Source organism: Pleurodeles waltl, chromosome 9 (assembly GCF_031143425.1).
Source record: "Pleurodeles waltl isolate 20211129_DDA chromosome 9, aPleWal1.hap1.20221129, whole genome shotgun sequence".
Classification (NCBI taxonomy): domain Eukaryota; kingdom Metazoa; phylum Chordata; class Amphibia; order Caudata; family Salamandridae; genus Pleurodeles; species Pleurodeles waltl.
The window spans coordinates 18,784,068-18,808,220 of record NC_090448.1 but is presented as its reverse complement, the minus strand read 5'-3'; the positions used below and the strand labels follow the sequence as shown (position 1 = coordinate 18,808,220).

At 50.9% G+C, this 24,153-nt stretch overlaps 1 protein-coding gene across 1 annotated transcript in view; it reads right to left on the bottom strand.

Annotated features, from left to right (window-relative positions):
- Window positions 1-24,153, bottom strand: part of CPNE9 (copine family member 9) — a 1,043,154-nt gene that overhangs the window by 74,809 nt on the left and 944,192 nt on the right. Inside the window, exons 10-12 of the mRNA XM_069206140.1 lie at window positions 22,465-22,569; window positions 18,806-18,847; window positions 13,037-13,112 (exon numbers count right to left, since the gene is read on the bottom strand). Coding sequence (XP_069062241.1) covers window positions 13,037-13,112; window positions 18,806-18,847; window positions 22,465-22,569 — 223 coding nt within the window. The remainder of the gene's footprint in view (window positions 1-13,036; window positions 13,113-18,805; window positions 18,848-22,464; window positions 22,570-24,153) is intronic.

The window sequence follows — 24,153 nt, the reverse complement described above, 5'->3', positions numbered from 1 at the left end:
AAGATAACTGCCGCTTTTAAATCCTTTTTTCAGGAGTTATTTAGAGAAAACCTGCAGCCAGATTTAGAGGCAGTAGGCGTGTGGCTGGAGCAGAAGCACCTCCTGAGGTTTCCACCGCAGTCAATCACTGTGTCAAGAGGTATCTGGGAGCAAGATTTAGACCTGTGTGGCTGGAGCAGAAGCACCTCCCGAGGTTTCCACCGCAGAGTCAATCACTGAGTCAAGAGATATCTGGGAGCCAGATTTAGACATGTGTGGCTGGAGCAGAAGCACCTCCCGAGGTTTCCACCGCAGTCAATCACTGAGTCAAGAGATATCTGGGAGCCAGATTTAGACCTGTTTGGCTGGAGCAGAAGCACCTCCCGAGGTTTCCACCGCAGAGTCAATCACTGAGTCAAGAGATATCTGGGAGCCAGATTTCGACCTGTGTGGCTGGAGCAGAAGCACCTCCCGAGGTTTCCACCGCAGAGTCAATCACTGATTCAACAGATATCTGGGAGCCGGATTTAGACCTGTGTGGCTGGAGCAGAAGCACCTCCCGAGGTTTCCACTGCAGAGTCAATCACTGAGTCAAGAGATATCTGGGAGCCGGATTTAGACCTGTGTGGCTGGAGCAGAAGCACCTTCCGAGGTTTCCACCGCAGTCAATCACTGATTCAAGAGATATCTGGGAGCCAGATTTACCCTGTGTGGCTGGAGCAGAAGCACCTCCCGAGGTTTCCACCGCAGTCAATCACTGATTCAAGAGATATCTGGGAGCCAGATTTCGACCTGTGTGGCTGGAGCAGAAGCACCTCCCGAGGTGTCCACCGCAGAGTCAATCACTGTGTCAAGAGGTATCTGGGAGCCAGATTTAGACCTGTGTGGCTGGAGCAGAAGCACTCCTGAGGTTTCCACCGCAGAGTCAATCACTGAGTCAAGAGGTATCTGGGAGCCAGATTTTGACCTGTGTGGCTGGAGCAGAAGCACTCCCGAGGTTTCCACCGCAGAGTCAATCACTGAGTCAAGAGGTATCTGGGAGCCAGATTTAGACCTGTGTGGCTGGAGCAGAAGCACCTCCTGAGGTTTCCAACGCAGAGTCAATCACTGTGTCAAGAGATATATAGACCTGTGTGGCTGGAGCAGAAGCACTCCCGAGGTTTCCACCGCAGAGTCAATCACTGAGTCAAGAGGTATCTGGGAGCCAGATTTAGACCTGTGTGGCTGGAGCAGAAGCACCTCCTGAGGTTTCCACCGCAGAGTCAATCACTGTGTCAAGAGATATATAGACCTCTGTGGCTGGAGCAGAAGCACTCCCGAGGTTTCCACCGCAGTCAATCACTGAGTCAAGAGATATCTGTGAGCCAGATTTAGACCTGTGTGGCTGGAGCAGAAGCACCTTTCCACCGCAGTCAATCACTGTGTCAAGAGGTATCTGGGAGCCAGATTTAGACCTGTGTGGCTGGAGCAGAAGCACCTCCCAAGGTTTCCACCGCAGAGTCAATCACTGAGTCAAGAGATATCTGGGAGCAAGATTTAGACCTGTGTGGCTGGAGCAGAAGCACCTCCCGAGGTGTCCACCGCAGAGTCAATCACTGTGTCAAGAGGTATCTGGGAGCCAGATTTAGACCTGTGTGGCTGGAGCAGAAGCACTCCCGAGGTTTCCACCGCAGAGTCAATCACTGAGTCAAGAGATATCTGGGAGCCAGATTTAGACCTGTGTGGCTGGAGCAGAAGCACTCCCAAGGTTTCCACCGCAGAGTCAATCACTGAGTCAAGAGATATCTGGGAGCCAGATTTAGAACTGTGTGGCTGGAGCAGAAGCACCTCCCTAGGTTTCCACCGCAGAGTCAATCACTGAGTCAAGAGATATCTGAGAGCCAGATTTAGACCTGTGTGGCTGGAGCAGAAGCACCTCCCGAGGTTTCCACCGCAGAGTCAATCACTGTGTCAAGAGGTATCTGGGAGCCAGATTTAGACCTGTGTGGCTGGAGCAGAAGCACTCCCGAGGTTTCCACCGCAGAGTCAATCACTGAGTCAAGAGGTATCTGGGAGCCAGATTTAGACCTGTGGGGCTGGAGCAGAAGCACCTCCTGAGGTTTCCACCGCAGAGTCAATCCCTGTGTCAAGAGATATATAGACTTGTGTGGCTGGAGCAGAAGCACTCCCGAGGTTTCCACCGCAGAGTCAATCACTGAGTCAAGAGGTATCTGGGAGCCAGATTTAGACCTGTGTGGCTGGAGCAGAAGAACCTCCCGAGGTTTCCACCGCAGTCAATCACTGAGTCAAGAGATATCTGGGAGCCAGATTTAGACCTGTGTGGCTGGAGCAGAAGCACCTCCTGAGGTTTCCACCGCAGAGTCAATCACTGAGTCAAGAGATATCTGGGAGCCAGATTTAGACCTGTGTGGCTGGAGCAGAGTCAATCACTGAGTCAAGAGGTATCTGGGAGCCAGATTTAGACCTGTGTGGCTGGGCCAGAAGCACCTCCAGAGGTTTCCACCGCAGAGTCAATCACTGAGTCAAGAGATATCTGGGAGCCAGATTTAGACCTGTGTGGCTGGAGCAGAAGCACCTCCAGAGGTTTCCACCGCAGTCAATCACTGAGTCAAGAGATATCTGGGAGCCAGATTTAGACCTGTGTGGCTGGAGCAGAAGCACCTCCTGAGGTTTCCATCGCAGAGTCAATCACTGTGTCAAGAGATATATAGACCTGTGTGGCTGGAGCAGAAGCACTCCCGAGGTTTGCACCGCAGAGTCAATCACTGAGTCAAGAGGTATCTGGTAGCCAGATTTAGACCTGTGTGGCTGGAGCAGAAGAACCTCCCGAGGTTTCCACCACAGTCAATCACTGAGTCAAGAGATATCACTGAGTCAAGAGAAATCTGGGAGCCAGATTTAGACCTGTGTGGCTAGAGCAGAAGCACCTCCCGAGGTTTCCACCGCAGAGTCAATCACTGAGTCAAGAGATATCTGGGAGCCAGATTTAGACCTGTGTGGCTGGAGCAGAGTCAATCACTGAGTCAAGAGGTATCTGGGAGCCAGATTTAGACCTGTGTGGCTGGAGCAGAAGCAGCTCCCTAGGTTTCCACCGCAGAGTCAATCACTGAGTCAAGAGATATCTGGGAGGCAGATTTAGACCTGTGTGGCTGGAGCAGAAGCACCTCCCGAGGTTTCCACCGCAGTCAATCACTGTGTCAAGAGATATCTGGGAGCCAGATTTAGACCTGTGTGGCTGGAGCAGAAGCACCTCCCGAGGTTTCCACCGCAGAGTCAATCACTGAGTCAAGAGATAAAAAAACAGAGATAATGATAAGGAATCAGAATAGTGAGGATCCTGGAAGGGTCTGGAGTTGAAGTACTTAGGTACTAGAATAACGCAGTACGTGGGAAGATAGCGGATAGAAATCTGGAGAAGGTGGCCGGCGAGGTTGCAGTTCTCTTGAAAAAAAGGGGGAATCTGCCACTTACTATATACGGACGGGTTAACTTAGTAAAGATTTCCATCCTTCCAAAAATTACCTTTCTTTTTGATAATCCCCCTAAATTTTGATTAAATGGTTATTTCAATTCTGCAAGGGGAGATAACCTCATTTATCTGGGCAAGTAAAGGTATACGCCTATCTTGGAAAAAACTGAGGAGGACAGTTGGTGTTGGTGGGCCGGCCCTCCCTGACTTGCAGCTTTACTTTTGGGCTTACCAGTTAAAGAATAACAGAATGTTGTTACTTACCGCGGACAAGTCGGTACTAGGGACCATGTGCAGGGCAATGTTGGTGGGTTTACCCGTTAATGGTTTTTCCTACACATTTGGGGTGCTAAAGTTCTTTAAGAAAGTTAGATTTAAATACTTACAGGCAGTTGCTAGGACTTGGTACGAAATAAAATCCCTCCTAGGCATTGGGTATTACAGTAAATCAGCCCCCATCTGGGACTCATCAGGGACCCCAGTGTGTTAATTGGACAGTTTAGCTCTGCCTTTTAAGCAAAGTGGAGTTCCTAGATGGGGCCAGTTAGTCAATGAGGGTCAAAGGTTGACATTGGAGTATTGGAGCCACAAGACAGAAGGGACAATTTCCAGACTTAAGATTCTCCAGGTTAATGGATGGCTTAAGAGTCAAGGGGGTCTGGGCTCTGAATCTACTCAAATGGAGAGATCTCTACAGACATTCGTGGCCACAAAGAAGGAAGTTGTGCGATGGTACCTGTACCTTTTAGCAGCAGTGGAGAACTTGACGCAACCACTGTATTCCGGATGGAGTGGATACTTACCGGACGAGGAGCTGGAGCAGTTATGGCAAGTATCCTTTGCTACATTATATTCAGTGGTCAAATCTGCTGCCCTAAGGAAAAATATTTTTTTACCCTCCATAGAGCATATTGGCCCAAAAAATTGGAAAGATAAGAGGAAGTGCAACCTCCAATTGTAAGCAGTGTGGTAACTGCGAGGCGGACGACGTTCATATGTTTGTTTCCTGCCCCAAATTAGAAGGATTCTGGTCTGCGGTGGGTAAGAGAATCTCAGACTCGTAGACCTTACAATCGACGTGAGCCCCTTCTTAATTATGTTTGGGATTTTGTCCCAGAAAATTGGTTGCCCCCCCACCCAAGCTGCACCATAGAGATCTCGTGTTTTACTTGATATTATTGGCAAGGAGAGAAACTTGTAAAGGCTGGGGTCAACCCTCCGCTCCGAGTTGGCATGTATGGAAAATATAGGTACTATTCTTCAGGGAAGTAGATAAAAGAGAAGTAAAAAGGAATGGGAAAGGGTTTTGGGACTCCCTAAAGTTTTGATGTGCTTGAGGTGTTTCAGGTCCAATGATTAATCGCCCCGAGTGGCTAGGCTGGGAATTTACCCAACCCTATGACCTAGAGGGACATGCCCGGCATGAACCTACGAGGCTGTAGCTTGGGGCTTGCGGTGAAGTCACTATGAGGACAAAAAAAAAAGACCATCCTGTGGAGGCACGGGGGCCCCCTCCTCCGCCACCACCATTCTGGTACCACATATCCATAGGGGCCTCGGTGGTTTTCTTCTGCTAAAACCATCAAGGATTTTGTTGAGAATGTAGACCTGATGTACAAGCTCTTTCCACCATTGTTGTGGGTGACTGTGGGATGTTGGGCCCTCCTGGGAGCCGCACCATTTCCTTCCACCCTGCCCCCCAAGCCCCTGGCACAGAGAAGTAGAGTTTGCAGTGGGGGTCCAGCTTTCATTTGCACTGCATCCCTTTGAGGAGTTCTCAGAAGACTGGACACAGCTGCATGCACTTGGCATTGCTAGCCCTGTAGTGGCAGCTGTCTCATTTCACTGTCACTGGTCCCCTGGATGCTGACTTCACTAGCATTACCACCCTGATGCTCCCACCTGAAGATTCCCGGGAGAGAGCAGCACGATTACAAGTAACCTTTCCTTCTCCTTCGTGGGATCTTCATTGAGCATCATAAGCACTGAACAGAGCAGCAAGCTCATCCCTCCGAAGCAGCTCTATCAGGGTGACATATCTACAGGCAAAAGGCTAATAAAACCAACGTACGTAACAAGGCCTTAACACTTTGATATCGGCCCTGGAATCGGACTCAAGAAGGTAATGTATTCTAAAAGTGTGTACAGATCTTCAGGTGGCTGCTTTGCTAATGTCCAACGTAGGAAGGTCTGTAGTAGGCATTATCCCTTATGAAGTGCGGTGTTCATCTTCCGGGAAACAAAGAGACAAGCATAAATCTATCCGCAGAGAAATGGCTGTTTGGATGTAGCCAGATCCATGCATGCAACTTACAAATAGATGCTTCATTTGTTTGAGGTATTTAGTTCAGTCTGGGTAGAGATAGTGCAGAGGCAGGGGTAGAGAGATCAGTGCAGGGGTAGAGACATCAGTGCAGAGGCAGGGGTAGAGAGATCAGTGCAGAGGCAGGGGTAGAGAGATCAGTGCAGAGGCAGGGGTAGAGAGATCAGTGCACAGACAGGGGTAGAGAGATCAGTGCAGAGGCAGGGGTAGAGAGATCAGTGCAGAGGCAGGGGTAGAGAGATCAGTGCAGAGGCAGGGGTAGAGAGATCAGTGCACAGACAGGGGTAGAGAGATCAGTGCAGAGGCAGGGGTAGAGAGATCAGTGCAGAGGCAGGGGTAGAGAGATCAGTGCAGAGGCAGGGGTAGAGAGATCAGTGCAGAGACAGGGGTAGAGAGATCAGTGCAGAGACAGGGGTAGAGAGATCAGTGCACAGACAGGGGTAGAGAGATCAGTGCAGAGGCAGGGGTAGAGAGATCAGTGCAGAGGCAGGGGTAGAGAGATCAGTGCAGAGGCAGGGGTAGAGAGATCAGTGCAGAGGCAGGGGTAGAGAGATCAGTGCACAGACAGGGGTAGAGAGATCAGTGCAGAGGCAGGGGTAGAGAGATCAGTGCAGAGGCAGGGGTAGAGAGATCAGTGCAGAGGCAGGGGTAGAGAGATCAGTGCAGAGGCAGGGGTAGAGAGATCAGTGCAGAGGCAGGGGTAGAGAGATCAGTGCAGAGGCAGGGGTAGAGAGATCAGTGCACAGACAGGGGTAGAGAGATCAGTGCAGAGGCAGGGGTAGAGAGATCAGTGCAGAGGCAGGGGTAGAGAGATCAGTGCAGAGGCAGGGGTAGAGAGATCAGTGCAGAGACAGGGGTAGAGAGATCAGTGCAGAGACAGGGGTAGAGAGATCAGTGCACAGACAGGGGTAGAGAGATCAGTGCAGAGGCAGGGGTAGAGAGATCAGTGCAGAGGCAGGGGTAGAGAGATCAGTGCACAGACAGGGGTAGAGAGATCAGTGCAGAGGCAGGGGTAGAGAGATCAGTGCACAGACAGGGGTAGAGAGATCAGTGCAGAGGCAGGGGTAGAGAGATCAGTGCAGAGGCAGGGGTAGAGAGATCAGTGCAGAGGCAGGGGTAGAGAGATCAGTGCACAGACAGGGGTAGAGAGATCAGTGCAGAGGCAGGGGTAGAGAGATCAGTGCAGAGGCAGGGGTAGAGAGATCAGTGCAGAGGCAGGGGTAGAGAGATCAGTGCAGAGACAGGGGTAGAGAGATCAGTGCAGAGACAGGGGTAGAGAGATCAGTGCACAGACAGGGGTAGAGAGATCAGTGCAGAGGCAGGGGTAGAGAGATCAGTGCAGAGGCAGGGGTAGAGAGATCAGTGCACAGACAGGGGTAGAGAGATCAGTGCACAGACAGGGGTAGAGAGATCAGTGCAGAGGCAGGGGTAGAGAGATCAGTGCAGAGACAGGGGTAGAGAGATCAGTGCAGAGGCAGGGGTAGAGAGATCAGTGCAGAGGCAGGGGTAGAGAGATCAGTGCAGAGGCAGGGGTAGAGAGATCAGTGCAGAGGCAGGGGTAGAGAGATCAGTGCACAGACAGGGGTAGAGAGATCAGTGCACAGACAGGGGTAGAGAGATCAGTGCAGAGGCAGGGGTAGTGAGATCAGTGCAGAGGCAGGGGTAGAGAGATCAGTGCAGAGGCAGGGGTAGAGAGATCAGTGCAGAGGCAGGGGTAGAGAGATCAGTGCAGAGGCAGGGGTAGAGAGATCAGTGCAGAGGCAGGGGTAGAGAGATCAGTGCAGAGGCAGGGGTAGAGAGATCAGTGCACAGACAGGGGTAGAGAGATCAGTGCAGAGGCAGGGGTAGAGAGATCAGTGCACAGACAGGGGTAGAGAGATCAGTGCAGAGGCAGGGGTAGAGAGATCAGTGCAGAGGCAGGGGTAGAGAGATCAGTGCAGAGGCAGGGGTAGAGAGATCAGTGCAGAGGCAGGGGTAGAGAGATCAGTGCAGAGGCAGGGGTAGAGAGATCAGTGCAGAGGCAGGGGTAGAGAGATCAGTGCAGAGGCAGGGGTAGAGAGATCAGTGCACAGACAGGGGTAGAGAGATCAGTGCAGAGGCAGGGGTAGAGAGATCAGTGCAGAGACAGGGGTAGAGAGATCAGTGCAGAGGCAGGGGTAGAGAGATCAGTGCACAGGCAGGGGTAGAGAGATCAGTGCACAGGCAGGGGTAGAGAGATCAGTGCAGAGGCAGGGGTAGAGAGATCAGTGCAGAGGCAGGGGTAGAGAGATCAGTGCAGAGGCAGGGGTACAGAGATCAGTGCACAGACAGGGGTAGAGAGATCAGTGCAGAGGCAGGGGTAGAGAGATCAGTGCACAGACAGGGGTAGAGAGATCAGTGCAGAGGCAGGGGTAGAGAGATCAGTGCACAGACAGGGGTAGAGAGATCAGTGCACAGACAGGGGTAGAGAGATCAGTGCAGAGGCAGGGGTAGAGAGATCAGTGCAGAGGCAGGGGTAGAGAGATCAGTGCAGAGGCAGGGGTAGAGAGATCAGTGCAGAGGCAGGGGTAGAGAGATCAGTGCACAGACAGGGGTAGAGAGATCAGTGCAGAGGCAGGGGTAGAGAGATCAGTGCAGAGGCAGGGGTAGAGAGATCAGTGCAGAGGCAGGGGTAGAGAGATCAGTGCAGAGGCAGGGGTAGAGAGATCAGTGCACAGACAGGGGTAGAGAGATCAGTGCAGAGGCAGGGGTAGAGAGATCAGTGCACAGACAGGGGTAGAGAGATCAGTGCAGAGGCAGGGGTAGAGAGATCAGTGCAGAGGCAGGGGTAGAGAGATCAGTGCAGAGGCAGGGGTAGAGAGATCAGTGCAGAGGCAGGGGTAGAGAGATCAGTGCAGAGGCAGGGGTAGAGAGATCAGTGCAGAGGCAGGGGTAGAGAGATCAGTGCACAGACAGGGGTAGAGAGATCAGTGCACAGACAGGGGTAGAGAGATCAGTGCAGAGGCAGGGGTAGAGAGATCAGTGCAGAGGCAGGGGTAGAGAGATCAGTGCAGAGGCAGGGGTAGAGAGATCAGTGCAGAGGCAGGGGTAGAGAGATCAGTGCACAGACAGGGGTAGAGAGATCAGTGCACAGACAGGGGTAGAGAGATCAGTGCAGAGGCAGGGGTAGAGAGATCAGTGCACAGACAGGGGTAGAGAGATCAGTGCAGAGGCAGGGGTAGAGAGATCAGTGCAGAGGCAGGGGTAGAGAGATCAGTGCAGAGGCAGGGGTAGAGAGATCAGTGCACAGACAGGGGTAGAGAGATCAGTGCAGAGGCAGGGGTAGAGAGATCAGTGCAGAGGCAGGGGTAGAGAGATCAGTGCAGAGGCAGGGGTAGAGAGATCAGTGCAGAGGCAGGGGTAGAGAGATCAGTGCAGAGGCAGGGGTAGAGAGATCAGTGCAGAGGCAGGGGTAGAGAGATCAGTGCAGAGGCAGGGGTAGAGAGATCAGTGCAGAGGCAGGGGTAGAGAGATCAGTGCAGAGGCAGGGGTAGAGAGATCAGTGCAGAGGCAGGGGTAGAGAGATCAGTGCACAGACAGGGGTAGAGAGATCAGTGCACAGACAGGGGTAGAGAGATCAGTGCAGAGGCAGGGGTAGAGAGATCAGTGCAGAGGCAGGGGTAGAGAGATCAGTGCAGAGGCAGGGGTAGAGAGATCAGTGCACAGACAGGGGTAGAGAGATCAGTGCAGAGGCAGGGGTAGAGAGATCAGTGCACAGACAGGGGTAGAGAGATCAGTGCAGAGGCAGGGGTAGAGAGATCAGTGCAGAGGCAGGGGTAGAGAGATCAGTGCACAGACAGGGGTAGAGAGATCAGTGCAGAGGCAGGGGTAGAGAGATCAGTGCAGAGGCAGGGGTAGAGAGATCAGTGCACAGACAGGGGTAGAGAGATCAGTGCAGAGGCAGGGGTAGAGAGATCAGTGCAGAGGCAGGGGTAGAGAGATCAGTGCAGAGGCAGGGGTAGAGAGATCAGTGCAGAGGCAGGGGTAGAGAGATCAGTGCAGAGGCAGGGGTAGAGAGATCAGTGCACAGACAGGGGTAGAGAGATCAGTGCAGAGGCAGGGGTAGAGAGATCAGTGCAGAGGCAGGGGTAGAGAGATCAGTGCAGAGGCAGGGGTAGAGAGATCAGTGCACAGACAGGGGTAGAGAGATCAGTGCAGAGGCAGGGGTAGAGAGATCAGTGCACAGACAGGGGTAGAGAGATCAGTGCAGAGGCAGGGGTAGAGAGATCAGTGCAGAGGCAGGGGTAGAGAGATCAGTGCAGAGGCAGGGGTAGAGAGATCAGTGCACAGACAGGGGTAGAGAGATCAGTGCAGAGGCAGGGGTAGAGAGATCAGTGCACAGACAGGGGTAGAGAGATCAGTGCAGAGGCAGGGGTAGAGAGATCAGTGCAGAGGCAGGGGTAGAGAGATCAGTGCAGAGGCAGGGGTAGAGAGATCAGTGCACAGACAGGGGTAGAGAGATCAGTGCAGAGGCAGGGGTAGAGAGATCAGTGCACAGACAGGGGTAGAGAGATCAGTGCAGAGGCAGGGGTAGAGAGATCAGTGCAGAGGCAGGGGTAGAGAGATCAGTGCAGAGGCAGGGGTAGAGAGATCAGTGCAGAGGCAGGGGTAGAGAGATCAGTGCAGAGGCAGGGGTAGAGAGATCAGTGCAGAGGCAGGGGTAGAGAGATCAGTGCAGAGGCAGGGGTAGAGAGATCAGTGCAGAGGCAGGGGTAGAGAGATCAGTGCACAGACAGGGGTAGAGAGATCAGTGCAGAGGCAGGGGTAGAGAGATCAGTGCACAGACAGGGGTAGAGAGATCAGTGCAGAGGCAGGGGTAGAGAGATCAGTGCACAGACAGGGGTAGAGAGATCAGTGCAGAGGCAGGGGTAGAGAGATCAGTGCAGAGGCAGGGGTAGAGAGATCAGTGCAGAGGCAGGGGTAGAGAGATCAGTGCAGAGGCAGGGGTAGAGAGATCAGTGCAGAGGCAGGGGTAGAGAGATCAGTGCAGAGGCAGGGGTAGAGAGATCAGTGCAGAGGCAGGGGTAGAGAGATCAGTGCAGAGGCAGGGGTAGAGAGATCAGTGCAGAGGCAGGGGTAGAGAGATCAGTGCACAGACAGGGGTAGAGAGATCAGTGCAGAGGCAGGGGTAGAGAGATCAGTGCAGAGGCAGGGGTAGAGAGATCAGTGCAGAGGCAGGGGTAGAGAGATCAGTGCAGAGGCAGGGGTAGAGAGATCAGTGCAGAGGCAGGGGTAGAGAGATCAGTGCACAGACAGGGGTAGAGAGATCAGTGCAGAGGCAGGGGTAGAGAGATCAGTGCACAGACAGGGGTAGAGAGATCAGTGCAGAGGCAGGGGTAGAGAGATCAGTGCAGAGGCAGGGGTAGAGAGATCAGTGCAGAGGCAGGGGTAGAGAGATCAGTGCACAGACAGGGGTAGAGAGATCAGTGCAGAGACAGGGGTAGAGAGATCAGTGCACAGACAGGGGTAGAGAGATCAGTGCAGAGGCAGGGGTAGAGAGATCAGTGCAGAGGCAGGGGTAGAGAGATCAGTGCACAGACAGGGGTAGAGAGATCAGTGCAGAGGCAGGGGTAGAGAGATCAGTGCACAGACAGGGGTAGAGAGATCAGTGCAGAGGCAGGGGTAGAGAGATCAGTGCACAGACAGGGGTAGAGAGATCAGTGCAGAGACAGGGGTAGAGAGATCAGTGCAGAGGCAGGGGTAGAGAGATCAGTGCAGAGGCAGGGGTAGAGAGATCAGTGCAGAGGCAGGGGTAGAGAGATCAGTGCACAGGCAGGGGTAGAGAGATCAGTGCAGAGACAGGGGTAGAGAGATCAGTGCAGAGGCAGGGGTAGAGAGATCAGTGCAGAGGCAGGGGTAGAGAGATCAGTGCACAGACAGGGGTAGAGAGATCAGTGCAGAGGCAGGGGTAGAGAGATCAGTGCAGAGGCAGGGGTAGAGAGATCAGTGCAGAGGCAGGGGTAGAGAGATCAGTGCACAGACAGGGGTAGAGAGATCAGTGCAGAGGCAGGGGTAGAGAGATCAGTGCAGAGGCAGGGGTAGAGAGATCAGTGCAGAGGCAGGGGTAGAGAGATCAGTGCAGAGGCAGGGGTAGAGAGATCAGTGCAGAGGCAGGGGTAGAGAGATCAGTGCAGAGGCAGGGGTAGAGAGATCAGTGCAGAGGCAGGGGTAGAGAGATCAGTGCAGAGGCAGGGGTAGAGAGATCAGTGCACAGACAGGGGTAGAGAGATCAGTGCACAGACAGGGGTAGAGAGATCAGTGCAGAGGCAGGGGTAGAGAGATCAGTGCAGAGGCAGGGGTAGAGAGATCAGTGCAGAGGCAGGGGTAGAGAGATCAGTGCACAGACAGGGGTAGAGAGATCAGTGCAGAGGCAGGGGTAGAGAGATCAGTGCACAGACAGGGGTAGAGAGATCAGTGCAGAGGCAGGGGTAGAGAGATCAGTGCAGAGGCAGGGGTAGAGAGATCAGTGCACAGACAGGGGTAGAGAGATCAGTGCAGAGGCAGGGGTAGAGAGATCAGTGCAGAGGCAGGGGTAGAGAGATCAGTGCAGAGGCAGGGGTAGAGAGATCAGTGCACAGACAGGGGTAGAGAGATCAGTGCAGAGGCAGGGGTAGAGAGATCAGTGCAGAGGCAGGGGTAGAGAGATCAGTGCAGAGGCAGGGGTAGAGAGATCAGTGCACAGACAGGGGTAGAGAGATCAGTGCAGAGGCAGGGGTAGAGAGATCAGTGCACAGACAGGGGTAGAGAGATCAGTGCAGAGGCAGGGGTAGAGAGATCAGTGCAGAGGCAGGGGTAGAGAGATCAGTGCAGAGGCAGGGGAGACGAGTGTGATAATTACACACTGTGACCACGAGGCTATTTTCCACGGCACAGGACTGGCTGGGACTCCATGTTTTCTCTTTAACTTTGATAATGCAGCTGGGGTTGCAAGTGGGAAAATGGTTGCAAAACCTTACCTGCATCATCCCTACATCATATTGTTGATGCAACAGGATTGCATTCATAATCGAACATCAGTGCCAGGACACCCTCCCAGGCGATAGTGTGCTCTATAAATCTTCATAACATGACATGACATCAGTGCATGGCCACATATGAGGCCTGTCCCTTTTGCAGTACCATTATCATTCAGGCGTGTAACACAAAGGAAGCAGAAGCCATTACTTCCTGATGGGCCACAGTACTTGGAGACAAAAAGACAGTAGCTATGGAAAGTAACTTGAATCAGCAGGAGGTCGTGTGCTCACCTCGTACACACTGAACTGGCTCTGTCCCCGTGACAGCTCTCGGTAGCTTGTGGTGAACTCACCAATGAAGTCATGGCTGCGAAGAAAGACATGGGTCAGTGGAGGACAGCAGTATGGTACCACCACACTCCACAGTAACCAATGGAGACACTGACACAGTAACACCACACTCAGTAGCAGCCAATGGCAGACACTGACACAGTAACACCACACTCCACAGCAACCAATGGCAGACACTGACACAGTAACACCACACTCCACAGCAACCAATGGCTGACACAGTAACACCACACTCAGTAGCAGCCAACGGAGGACAGTGACACAGTAACACCACACTCAGTAGCAGCCATTGGCAGACACCGACACAGTAACACCACACTCAGTAGCAGCCAACGGAGGTCAGTGACACAGTAACACCACACTCAGTAGCCACCAATAGAGGACAGTGACCCAGTAACACCACACTCAGTAGCAGCCAATGGCAGACACTGACACAGTAACACCACACTCAACAGCAGCCAATGGAGGACAGTGACACAGAAACACCACACTCCCCAGCAACCAATGGCAGACACTGACACAGTAACACCACACTCCACAGCAACCAATGGAGACACTGACACAGTAACACCACACTCCACAGCAACCAATGGCAGACACTGACACAGTAACACCACACTCCACAGCAACCAATGGCAGACACTGACACAGTAACACCACACTCCACAACAACCAATAGCAGACAGTGACACAGTAACAGCACACTCAGTAGCAGCCAACGGAGGACAGTGACACAGTAACACCACACTCAGTAGCAGCCAATGGCAGATACTGACACAGTAACACCACACTCAACAGCAGCCAATGGAGGACAGTGACACAGAAACACCACACTCAATAGACACCAATGGCAGTCACTGACACAGTAACACCACACTCAACAGCAACCAATGGCAGACACTGACACAGTAACACCACACTCCACAGCAATCAGTGGAGACACTGACACAGTAACACCACACTCCACAGCAATCAATGGAGACACTGACACAGTAACACCACACTCCACAGCAACCAATGGCAGACACTGACACAGTAACACCACACTCCACAGCGACCAATGGCTGACACAGTAACACCACACTCAGTAGCAGCCAAAGGAGGACAGTGACACAGTAACACCACACTCAGTAGCAGCCATTGGCAGACACTGACACAGTAACACCACACTCAGTAGCAGCCAACGGAGGTCAGTGACACAGTAACACCACACTCAGTAGCAACCAATAGAGGACAGTGACCCAGTAACACCACACTCAGTAGCAGCCAATGGCAGACACTGACACAGTAACACCACACTCAACAGCAGCCAATGGAGGACAGTGACACAGAAACACCACACTCCACAGCAACCAATGGCAGACACTTACACAGTAACACCACACTCCACAGCAACCAATGGCAGACACTGACACAGTAACACCACACTCCACAGCAACCAATGGCAGACAGTGACACAGTAACACCACACTCAGTAGCAGCCAACGGAGGACAGTGACACAGTAACACCGCACTCAGTAGCAGCCAACGGAGGACAGTGACACAGTAACACCACACTCAGTAGCAGCCAATGGCAGACACTGACACAGTAACACCACACTCAACAGCAGCCAATGGAGGACAGTGACACAGAAACACCACACTCAGTAGCCACCAATGGCAGTCACTGACACAGTAACACCACACTCAACAGCAGCCAACGGAGGGCAGTGACACAGTAACACCACACTCCACAGCAACCAATGGCAGACACTGACACAGTAACGCCACACTCAGTAGCAACCAATAGAGGACAGTGACACAGTAACGCCACACTCAGTAGCAGCCAATGGAGGCCAGTAACACCACACTCAGTAGCTGCCAATGGCAGACACTGACACAGTAACACCACACTCAACAGCAGCCAATGGAGGACAGTGACACAGAAACACCACACTCAGTAGCCACCAATGACAGACACTGACACAGTAACTCCACACTCAACAGCAACCAACGGAGGGCAGTGACACAGTAACAGCACAGACCATAGTAACCAATCGCAGGTGGTGACACAGTGACCCCACGCTACACAGCAACCAATGGTTGACACTGACAAAGTAACACCACACTCAATAGCAGCCAACGGAGCATAGTGACACAGTAACACCACAGACCACAGTAACCAATAGCAGGTGGTGACACAGTAACACCACACTCAACAGCAGCCAACGGAGTACAGTGACACAGTAACACCACACTCTGTAGCGGCCAACGGAGTACAGTGACCCAGTAACACCACACTCAGTAGCAGCCAATGGCAGACACTGACACAGTAACACCACACTCAGTAGCGGCCAACGGAGTACAGTGACACAGTAACACTACACTCACTAGCGGCCAACGGAGGACAGTGACACAGTAACACCACAGACCATAGTAAACAATAGCAGGTGGTGACACAGTAACACCACACTCCTTAGAAACCAAGGGCAGACAATGACACAGTAACACCACACTCAGTAGCAACCAATAGCAGGTGGTGACACAGGAACACCACTCCACAGCGACTAATGGCAGACACTGACACAGTAACACCATATTCACTAGCAATCAACAGAGGACAGTGACACAGTAACACCAGACTCCATAGTATCCAATGGCCAATGGTGACACAATAACGCCACAGATCATAGCAACCAATGGCAGGTGGTGACACAGGAACTCCACACTCCATAGCAACCAATTGTAGTCAATGACACAGCACCACCACACACCATAGGAACCACTAGCAGTCAGTGACACAGTAACACCACAGACCATAGCAACCAATGGCAGACACTGACACATTAACACCACACACTATAGGAACCAATAGTAGTCAGTGACACAGTAACATCACAGACCATAGCAACCAATGGCAGACAATGACAATAACACCACACTCTATAGGAACCAATAGCAGTCAATGACACAGTTACACCACAGACCATAGCAACCAATGGCAGACACTGACACATTAATAACACACACTATAGGAACCAGTAGCAGTCAGTGACACAGTAACATCACAGACCATAGCAGACAATGACAGTAACACCACACTCTATAGGAACCAATAGCAGTCAGCGACACAGTAACACCACAGACCATAGCAACCAATGGCAGACAATGATGCAGAAACACTAGACTCCCTGGCAACTAATGGCAGGAACGCAGAACAAGTTTCCTCAAGTAGAAGAAACCCATCTCGAGTGCTTAAACCACAGTACAATACAAACAACTGGGGAACTGCAAGACACGACTGCAGTATAGTGCGCAGTGAGGCGGATTTGCTTGTGAGCTGCACTCCCTGCACTAGTGCATTGCTAAGCTGCTATCAGGAGAGGAGGCAGAGGTCTAGTGAAGCAGCTTCATGTCTCGCTTGGAGAGTAGCTGGATCCCACATGGTCCTGTGTGAGACCTCAAGGATCTGCTGCCACCTGTGTGGTGTAAACCACTGTCTGCAGGTGGCAAGGAATGGGTCCTGCTGTTGTCATCATAGCTCACAGGGCGCCTCTAGTACACCACGACTTGTGAACTGTGTATACTAGCTCCTTCCGCATGTGCAAATTAAGAGGGATGAACCAGGACTCAGTGTGTGCACCACACACCAACAGCACATACTGTGCACAGTGACTGCGTAACATGTATGTTGCACTAAATGCAAACAGCAGGATCCATTCTGCCCCTGATGTGTCTGTTACCTTTGTCATTGAGCCTGACGCAGGCCTGACCGTTCAATGATGCTGTGCACATACCAGGGCACTCTATGTTCAGGTGTGTGCTGTGTTACATTGTGTGTCAGGTTTACTGCAATCTTTGTTTCTTTTTACATGATTTGTGTCTTCTATCGTGTTTTGCTGCATGATTGCTGTCTTCTCTCGTGTTGTGTTGCATGATTTGTGTCTTCTCTCGTGTTGGGTTGCATGATTTGTATCTTCTCTTGTGTTTTTTTACATGATTTGTGTCTTCTCTCGTGTTGTGTTGCATGATTTGTGTCTTCTCTCTTGTTTTGTTGCATGATTTGTGTCTTCTCTCGTGTTTTGTTGCATTATTTGTGTCTTCTCTCGTGTTGTGTTGTATGATTTGTGTCTTCTCTCGTATTGTGTTACATGATTTGTGTCTTCTCTCTTGTTTTGTTGCATGATTTGTGTCTTCTCTCATGTTGTGTTGCATTATTTGTGTCTTCTCTCGTGTTGTGTTGCATGATTTGTGTCTTCTCTCGTGTTGTGTTGCATTATTTGTGTCTTCTCTCTTGTTTTGTTGCATGCTGGTGGTATATTTGTTTGCATTTTGGTAAATCTAATTTGCTACATTACGCTTGTTGTTGCAAGTTATGCTGCTTGTTTGCTGAATATTTCATTTTTTATTTCAGATTGTGCTTATTGTTGCAGTTGATGCTGTATTACGCTGGGAGTTTTTTTGTGCCTTGCTAACTGCAGCAAGCATGTTGAGGCTGCATGTTATGTTGCATGTTTTGTTGTTGATTGTTGGTATTTATTATAGTGGAGGTTTCTATGGTGCCTTGTTAGCTGCACTATCCATGTTCCCGCTCCACATCATGTTGCATGTTTTGTTGCATGCTGATGGTGTATATTAGTATATTCTGTTGCAAGTTTCTCTGTGCCTTGTTAGCTGCAGTATGCATGTTGACACTCCACCTCATGTCGCATGTTTTGTTGCATGTTGATGGTTTTTATTACATTGGGGGTGTCTCTGTGCCTTGTTAGCTGCAGTATGCATGTTGACACTGCACCTCATGTTGCATATTTTGTTGTAAGATGATGGTTTATATTATGTTTCTCTGTGCCTTGTTAGCTGCAGTATGCATGTGGACACTGCACCTCATGTCGCATGTTGATGTTTTTTGTTATATTGGGGGTTTCTCTGTGTTCTGTTAGCTACACTATGCGCGCTGATGCTGCACATTATGTTGCATGTTTTGTTGCATGTTGATGGTTTATATTACGTTGGGAGTTTCTCTGTGCCTTGTTAGCTGCAGTATGCATGTTGACACTGCACCTCATGTCACATGTTTTGTTGCATGTTGATGGTTTATATTATGTTGGGAGTTTCTCTGTGCCTGGTTAGCTGCAGTATGCATGTTGACGCTGCACCTCATGTTGCATGTTTTGTTGCATGTTGACAGTGCACATTATGTGGTATGTTTTGTTGCATGTTTTTTGTTTGTATTAAGTTGGGAGTTTCTCTGTACCTGGTTAGCTGCAGTATGCATGTTGACGCTGCACCTCATGTCGCATGTTTTGTAGCATGTTGACGGTGCACATCATGCTGTATGTTTTTATTCATGTTGATTGTATATTATGTTGGAGGTTTTCCTGTGCCTTTTTAGCTGCAGTATGCATGTTACCACTGCACACAATGTTTCATGTTTTGTTGCATGTTGATAGTGTGTTAAGTTGGGAGTTTCTCTGTGCCTGGTTAGCTGCAGTATGCATATTGATGCTGCACCTCATGTTGCATGTTGATGGTTTGTATTATGTTGGGAGTTTCTCTGTGCCTTGTTAGCTGCAGTATGCATGTTGACGGAGCACCTTATATTGCATATTTTGTTGCATGTTGATGGTATGTTTTACGTTGGGAGATTCGCTGTGCCTTGTTAGCAGAAGTATGCACATGAGTTATGCATGTTATGTTGCATGTTTTAATGCAATAAGCATGTGCTGTTACCTGCCTGTCCGGTCCCAGTCGTACACGTCCACCTTCACAGTCCTGAAAGGCACAAGTCACATATGAGGACAGAGTAAATCACAGCTGCACTCAACGTTCCACAGCACACACATGCACATAGCATGGGCTGACTATTGTGGCATGGTTAAGACTTGCCTATGATCTGTATGCAACAATCTTCTATCTTTGTTGTGTTACACTGTTTGTTGAGCTCACCCTACAAGGACATCCTTGTGTTACATAGAACAGTCAGAGAAGCCTGGGGTCCATTGTGGGAAGAGAAACATTCCTATAGATTTTCTAAATGCATGATAATGTGACGTGTGTCTGTTTCTTAAGGGAGATACTTCTGTGACTGTAGTCACTTGTATGATATTCTAGTAGAAAAATATAATCTAAAACCAAAAATTACAAAAAGAACCACTCACAAAAGTTGATTGGAAAAATAAACACTATACACAGGTAACTATGCACAGACATTTATACCTTTTAATTAAACTCTATCTCAGATAACTTCCCTGATGGCAATGAAGCTCTCACCAAAGTGCACCAGGAGGGATATGGTGCACAGTGCATGTATGTAGTGTGCTGTCACAGCCTCTTGCCTGTTGAAAGCCAGATGCACTGACATGACAGTTGGCACAAGGACTGCACATACCTGCCAACTTACAAAATAATTTCACAGTGTGAGGAAGGGGCGGGTCCTTGGAGTGGGGTGGGGCCTGGTGCCCAGAACTAACTAAGGCACTCTGCCCTCACAAAGGCCCTACCCTCTCCCAAAAAACAAAACAAAGGGTCACCGAGGCCATGGACAAAGTCTTGGGGGGTTTTCACACCTTTTATGGACCTCGACTGCTTACAGCCTCTGAAAATGAGCTGTTTACATTGGTTTTCATGTCGTGTTCCCCGCCACTGTGTGACTTCGGCTCCTCACCGGGTGATCATGTGAAGGGAGCCGAAATCGTGTGACGTGGTTGCACCGTGTGAGTTGACAAGTCTGACTGCATGTGGTGCATTCCACATAAACAGCTTCATAGCTGTGTGATTGTTATGTGACTTACCCTGCTTAATTGCAAATACAGGGATGACGGTGGCCGGCATGGGACAGAAGCCCACTCTGGAAGAAGCAGGAACCACATGTGCTTATGTGCTTAAACGTAAATCACAGATGTATACATTAATAGTAAATCACAGATGGACTATTGATGGGGGTGGGAACGTACTTTTCCCATAGTCAGAACATTTTGACTTTGGAATACTGTGGCTAATGTTATTTGGAGGTTCGCTGTTTCTCCACGATTGGCAGACAGAGAAAACACACGGACCTCGAAACTGTCCAGTGATGCCTGCAGGTGTGCACTCTGCCTGCCTGGCACAAGGGACAGCTGAGGCTCTCCTGCACCCCCAAGGAGCCCATTCATGAAGGCATTATGAGTACATAAATTAGAACTCCAGTGGCCCTATTACAGTACGGGAGCACTGTCTCTGCCTGCTTTGTGGAACACCTTTAAGTGGGTGCACAGGGTACCACTGTTAATGCAGTGCTCCACAGGGCACATTCAAACTCACATGATTGAAGCAGCCAGCCCACCTTTCACAGTGAAGGAAGCACCTTCACGAGGGGCACAAATCCCCCGGCAGCGGGGTACAGTGAGTGATTTACCTGCCTGGAGGGAGATGTTTGGGCGGGGGTCCAGTGCACCCACTTTCCTATCACCAGAGGCTTGTGTTGGGGCAGTGGTGGGGGTTACTGAGTGTGCAGAGGCAAACTTTTTCCATCAATCAATCAATCAATCAGGGATTTGTAAAGCGCACTACTCACCCGTGAGGGTCTCAAGGCGCTGAGTTCCATCAGTTTGATGGGGGCCACATTCCCTTGCAAATGGGGGAATGCTCTTGTAGGACAGTGTTGGTGCTACATTTCCTCCAGCGCAAATTGTATTAGAGAAGGTACCAGGCAAACCTCTGCCACCCCTTCTGGAGCACCAAAGTGCCCTGGGGGCACAGAAAGTGGGTGCACACACCTGTTGCGTCCTAGGGGCACTTTGTGTAGCACAGCCCCTGTAGTATGCTTTTACGCACTCTCACACGCCGTCATGAATTCTCCCCAAAATACTTAAAATGGGACTCACGTGGACACATTCAGGGAATACCCATGCACAATTCACACAATTAGAGCAGAATGCGTCTTCTTTGCACTTATACTAATAGGGAGTTGAACGTTTTGGGACTCATTCACAAAAGAGTACCTGAAAGAGTACTCCTGATGTATTACTTCTGGTACTCATACATGCTTTTGTGAATCAACCCCACCATGTCTAAAGCATTGTGCATCAGCCCGAGAGCCTCAGTAAGAAAACCAAAACTGCTAAATCTTTAAGGGTCAGGGCGAGCATACTAGCAGTAACTGGCAGTGGCCAAGGGCCCGGGGCTCTCAGCTTCAGGGAGCTATAAAGCGGGATCTGTTTGTGTTTAAAGTCCCCGTCAGAGGCCTGTACCCACTGGTTTCTCTCAGGGTCATTAATCTTCCCTGAATGTGTAGCTGCCATCTTCTCCCTGTAGCTCCCTCACCACCAGGGGCATCTTAAGGATTTTGAGGGCTTTGGACCAAACGTATATTGGGGGGCCCTTTTTGTAACACCATTGAATTTATGATCCAGTTTCAGCTCTTTCACGCCCTCTGTGGCCAGGCCACTGGCAGTGCCCAGCTTCCCATGTCCAAATTCTAAATGTATTTACATGTAATATTGAGGCGTAGTGATTTTTGTTTTTAATACTGTAACACAGCAGCAGCTCACTAACATTACTGCAAATAACCTCTGTGACACCCTCCCATTTCTGGTGTGTGAGTCCCTGTTTTGATCTATAAGAAACTTTTTTCATGGATGCTGCATGAAACAAACACATCTTTCTGTAAAATATCTGCAATAGACTGTCACACCTCACCCTCAATAAAAGTAAATGAAAAGGAAACTGTATTTAAAACAATAGGTTTGAGAATTATTCAAGGTCATCAGGGTAAGCCTCTCAGCAGAACAGAGCTGGCTCTATCAGGGGTCCCCCTGAAAGGCAGGGGCCCTGGGCAAGAGCCCACTTTGCCTATGCCTTAAAACTTCTCTGCTCGCCACGTGCTCCACGTTGGCACTTCGCTCTGTGGATAAATACGCATCGCTCTGCTCATCCTTGTGGCCTGCCAGGGCTCCCATCTCTGCCTGCCTTGTACTGATGGACAGGGCTGCGGGGAGGGAGGAGGGGCTGTGCTCTGCCTGAGTGACGTGTGGCACTGTCAGGGCACCGCTGGGCCCCAGCCGGGATGTCACACATTTCAGTGTGCTCAGAGCTGGCGTTACGCATCCAGAACAGAGCCTCGGGGCCGTGCGCACGGCTGGCACAGACGGCCCACGGACTACTGAAGCGCACAGATGTTAGAGAGGCGGTTGGCACGGAGTGCGTCCGGCTGACAGGAGGTCAGACCACTGGAGCCTTGGCTGGCACCGGAAGCGCGCATGTGGCATGATACCCACCCAGCTGCAGCGTGCGCCAGGGCAGATGGCGCGTGGCGAGCATCCCTACACCTCTGGAGCTGTGGCTGAGAGATGGCAGAGGCTGCGGCGAGCCCGCGAGGAGGCAGAAGATGGGATGAGGGGGAGGGTCCTGACCTGTCGAAGTCTCCGTTGCACAGGGCCCTCACGGGGATGGTGAAAGGCTGCCAAACCGGGTTCAGAGTGTTCTTCACCACTTCCGTCTTGTGGCAGATGGTGAATCTAGGGGAGACGCAAAGGAAATATCAAACACAGACTTATGAAGAACAACACATAAATACTTATGGAGGGCAGGACAACTAGCCCGACTTCGGTCCAACAAACGAGAGAAGATCGTGCCACCTTCTTGACAGCTTTTGCCACCTGGCTCAAAACACAGGTATTTTTAAGGTCTGGGGTTTGACCACACAGCTTTCTAAAAACATATTTCTTACGATATACATAGAGAGAACTTTGGGACTGCCCTCTTCAGTCATTGGCTTTCTTTGACGGGTCTCTTTCAGTCACTGGCCTGCGACTTTGTCAATCATCTCCTGGTTCAGCCCAGTGGCGTGTCTACTTCTCACCTAACGCTATTGGCTATTTTGGTGTATCCTTCCGACTTGAGTGCATACATTGAGCTGAATGAGGGACTACCTGATAAATATAACCCCTTTGTTCATTCCTGCTGGCTCCCCCCATGTGATGACACTCATGTTAGCACATTAAACCCACCTCTTTTGCCTTTGCCAATGTTTGTTAGTTTTGGCATATTGATGGGCTATTGACATTGTTTCTCTAGAATGAGAGTGACTGGTGCCACGATGCCAAGGATGGGAGCATGGTCCTATATGTTTTGCAGACAATCTGCAGGTTTCTTCCTCCCCAGTCTCTATGTGCTCACAGTTTGAATATGCAATGCTGTCCAGTTGCTCGGGCTTCTCCTGGCCACCAAAAACACAAAGTTCAACCCAAGGTTCTGTGCAAGTGGTACTGCAGTGGCCTACACCAGACCAGCTACACGCCTCCACAAGAATGACCTGGGACATCGATTAATCTGGTTGGACACTGGGCCCAACCCTGGAGGTCATGGAAGCACCCAGCAGCAATGCCCAGTCCCTCTATGTCTGCTGCCATTCCTCTGCAACTTGGCTGCTGAAATGGCTTGTTTCCCCAGCAGACTGTTGAGACAGCCTGGACTGGATATTAGGTACCTGGACACATAGCCTGCCACTTGCCTGAGGCCTCCAGTTACTGCTTGTTCCAACCAGATTGAGTTGCTGATGTTTGACCAAGTGACACCACCGCTGCCCAGGTTTTCCCCACGGGTTTTACCGCTCACTGTTCTTCCTGCCAACAAAAGCCCCACCCACTCCGGGACCTACTTAATGCAGGTTGCACTCTCACCATGCAGCTGGTGCCACCGCTGGGGCAACAAAGGCAAGCCCATCTGCGCCCGTTTGTGCCTGGACCACGCCACTACCCCTGGCTTTCCCTCCGACTGCAGACATACCATCACTTAGCTCTACACCCTGGACGCCAAACACCACAACAAACGCTGCCACCACGCTGACCCACACTCCACGCTAGGACCTTTCACCTGCACTCACTTCCACTTCACCTGCCACAGAACACACACACCAGTCTACCAACCAGCCTCAACCCGAACACACCACAGACACCACCTGAACTAAAACACCAACTGCCATGCGCCCTTTTCAACACATGCTCACTATGCAAACTCACCACTGAGATTTGGGACCTCATCTCCACCCTCAAAACCGACGTCCTCGTCCTCACTGAGACCTGGCTCAATCCCACTTCCAT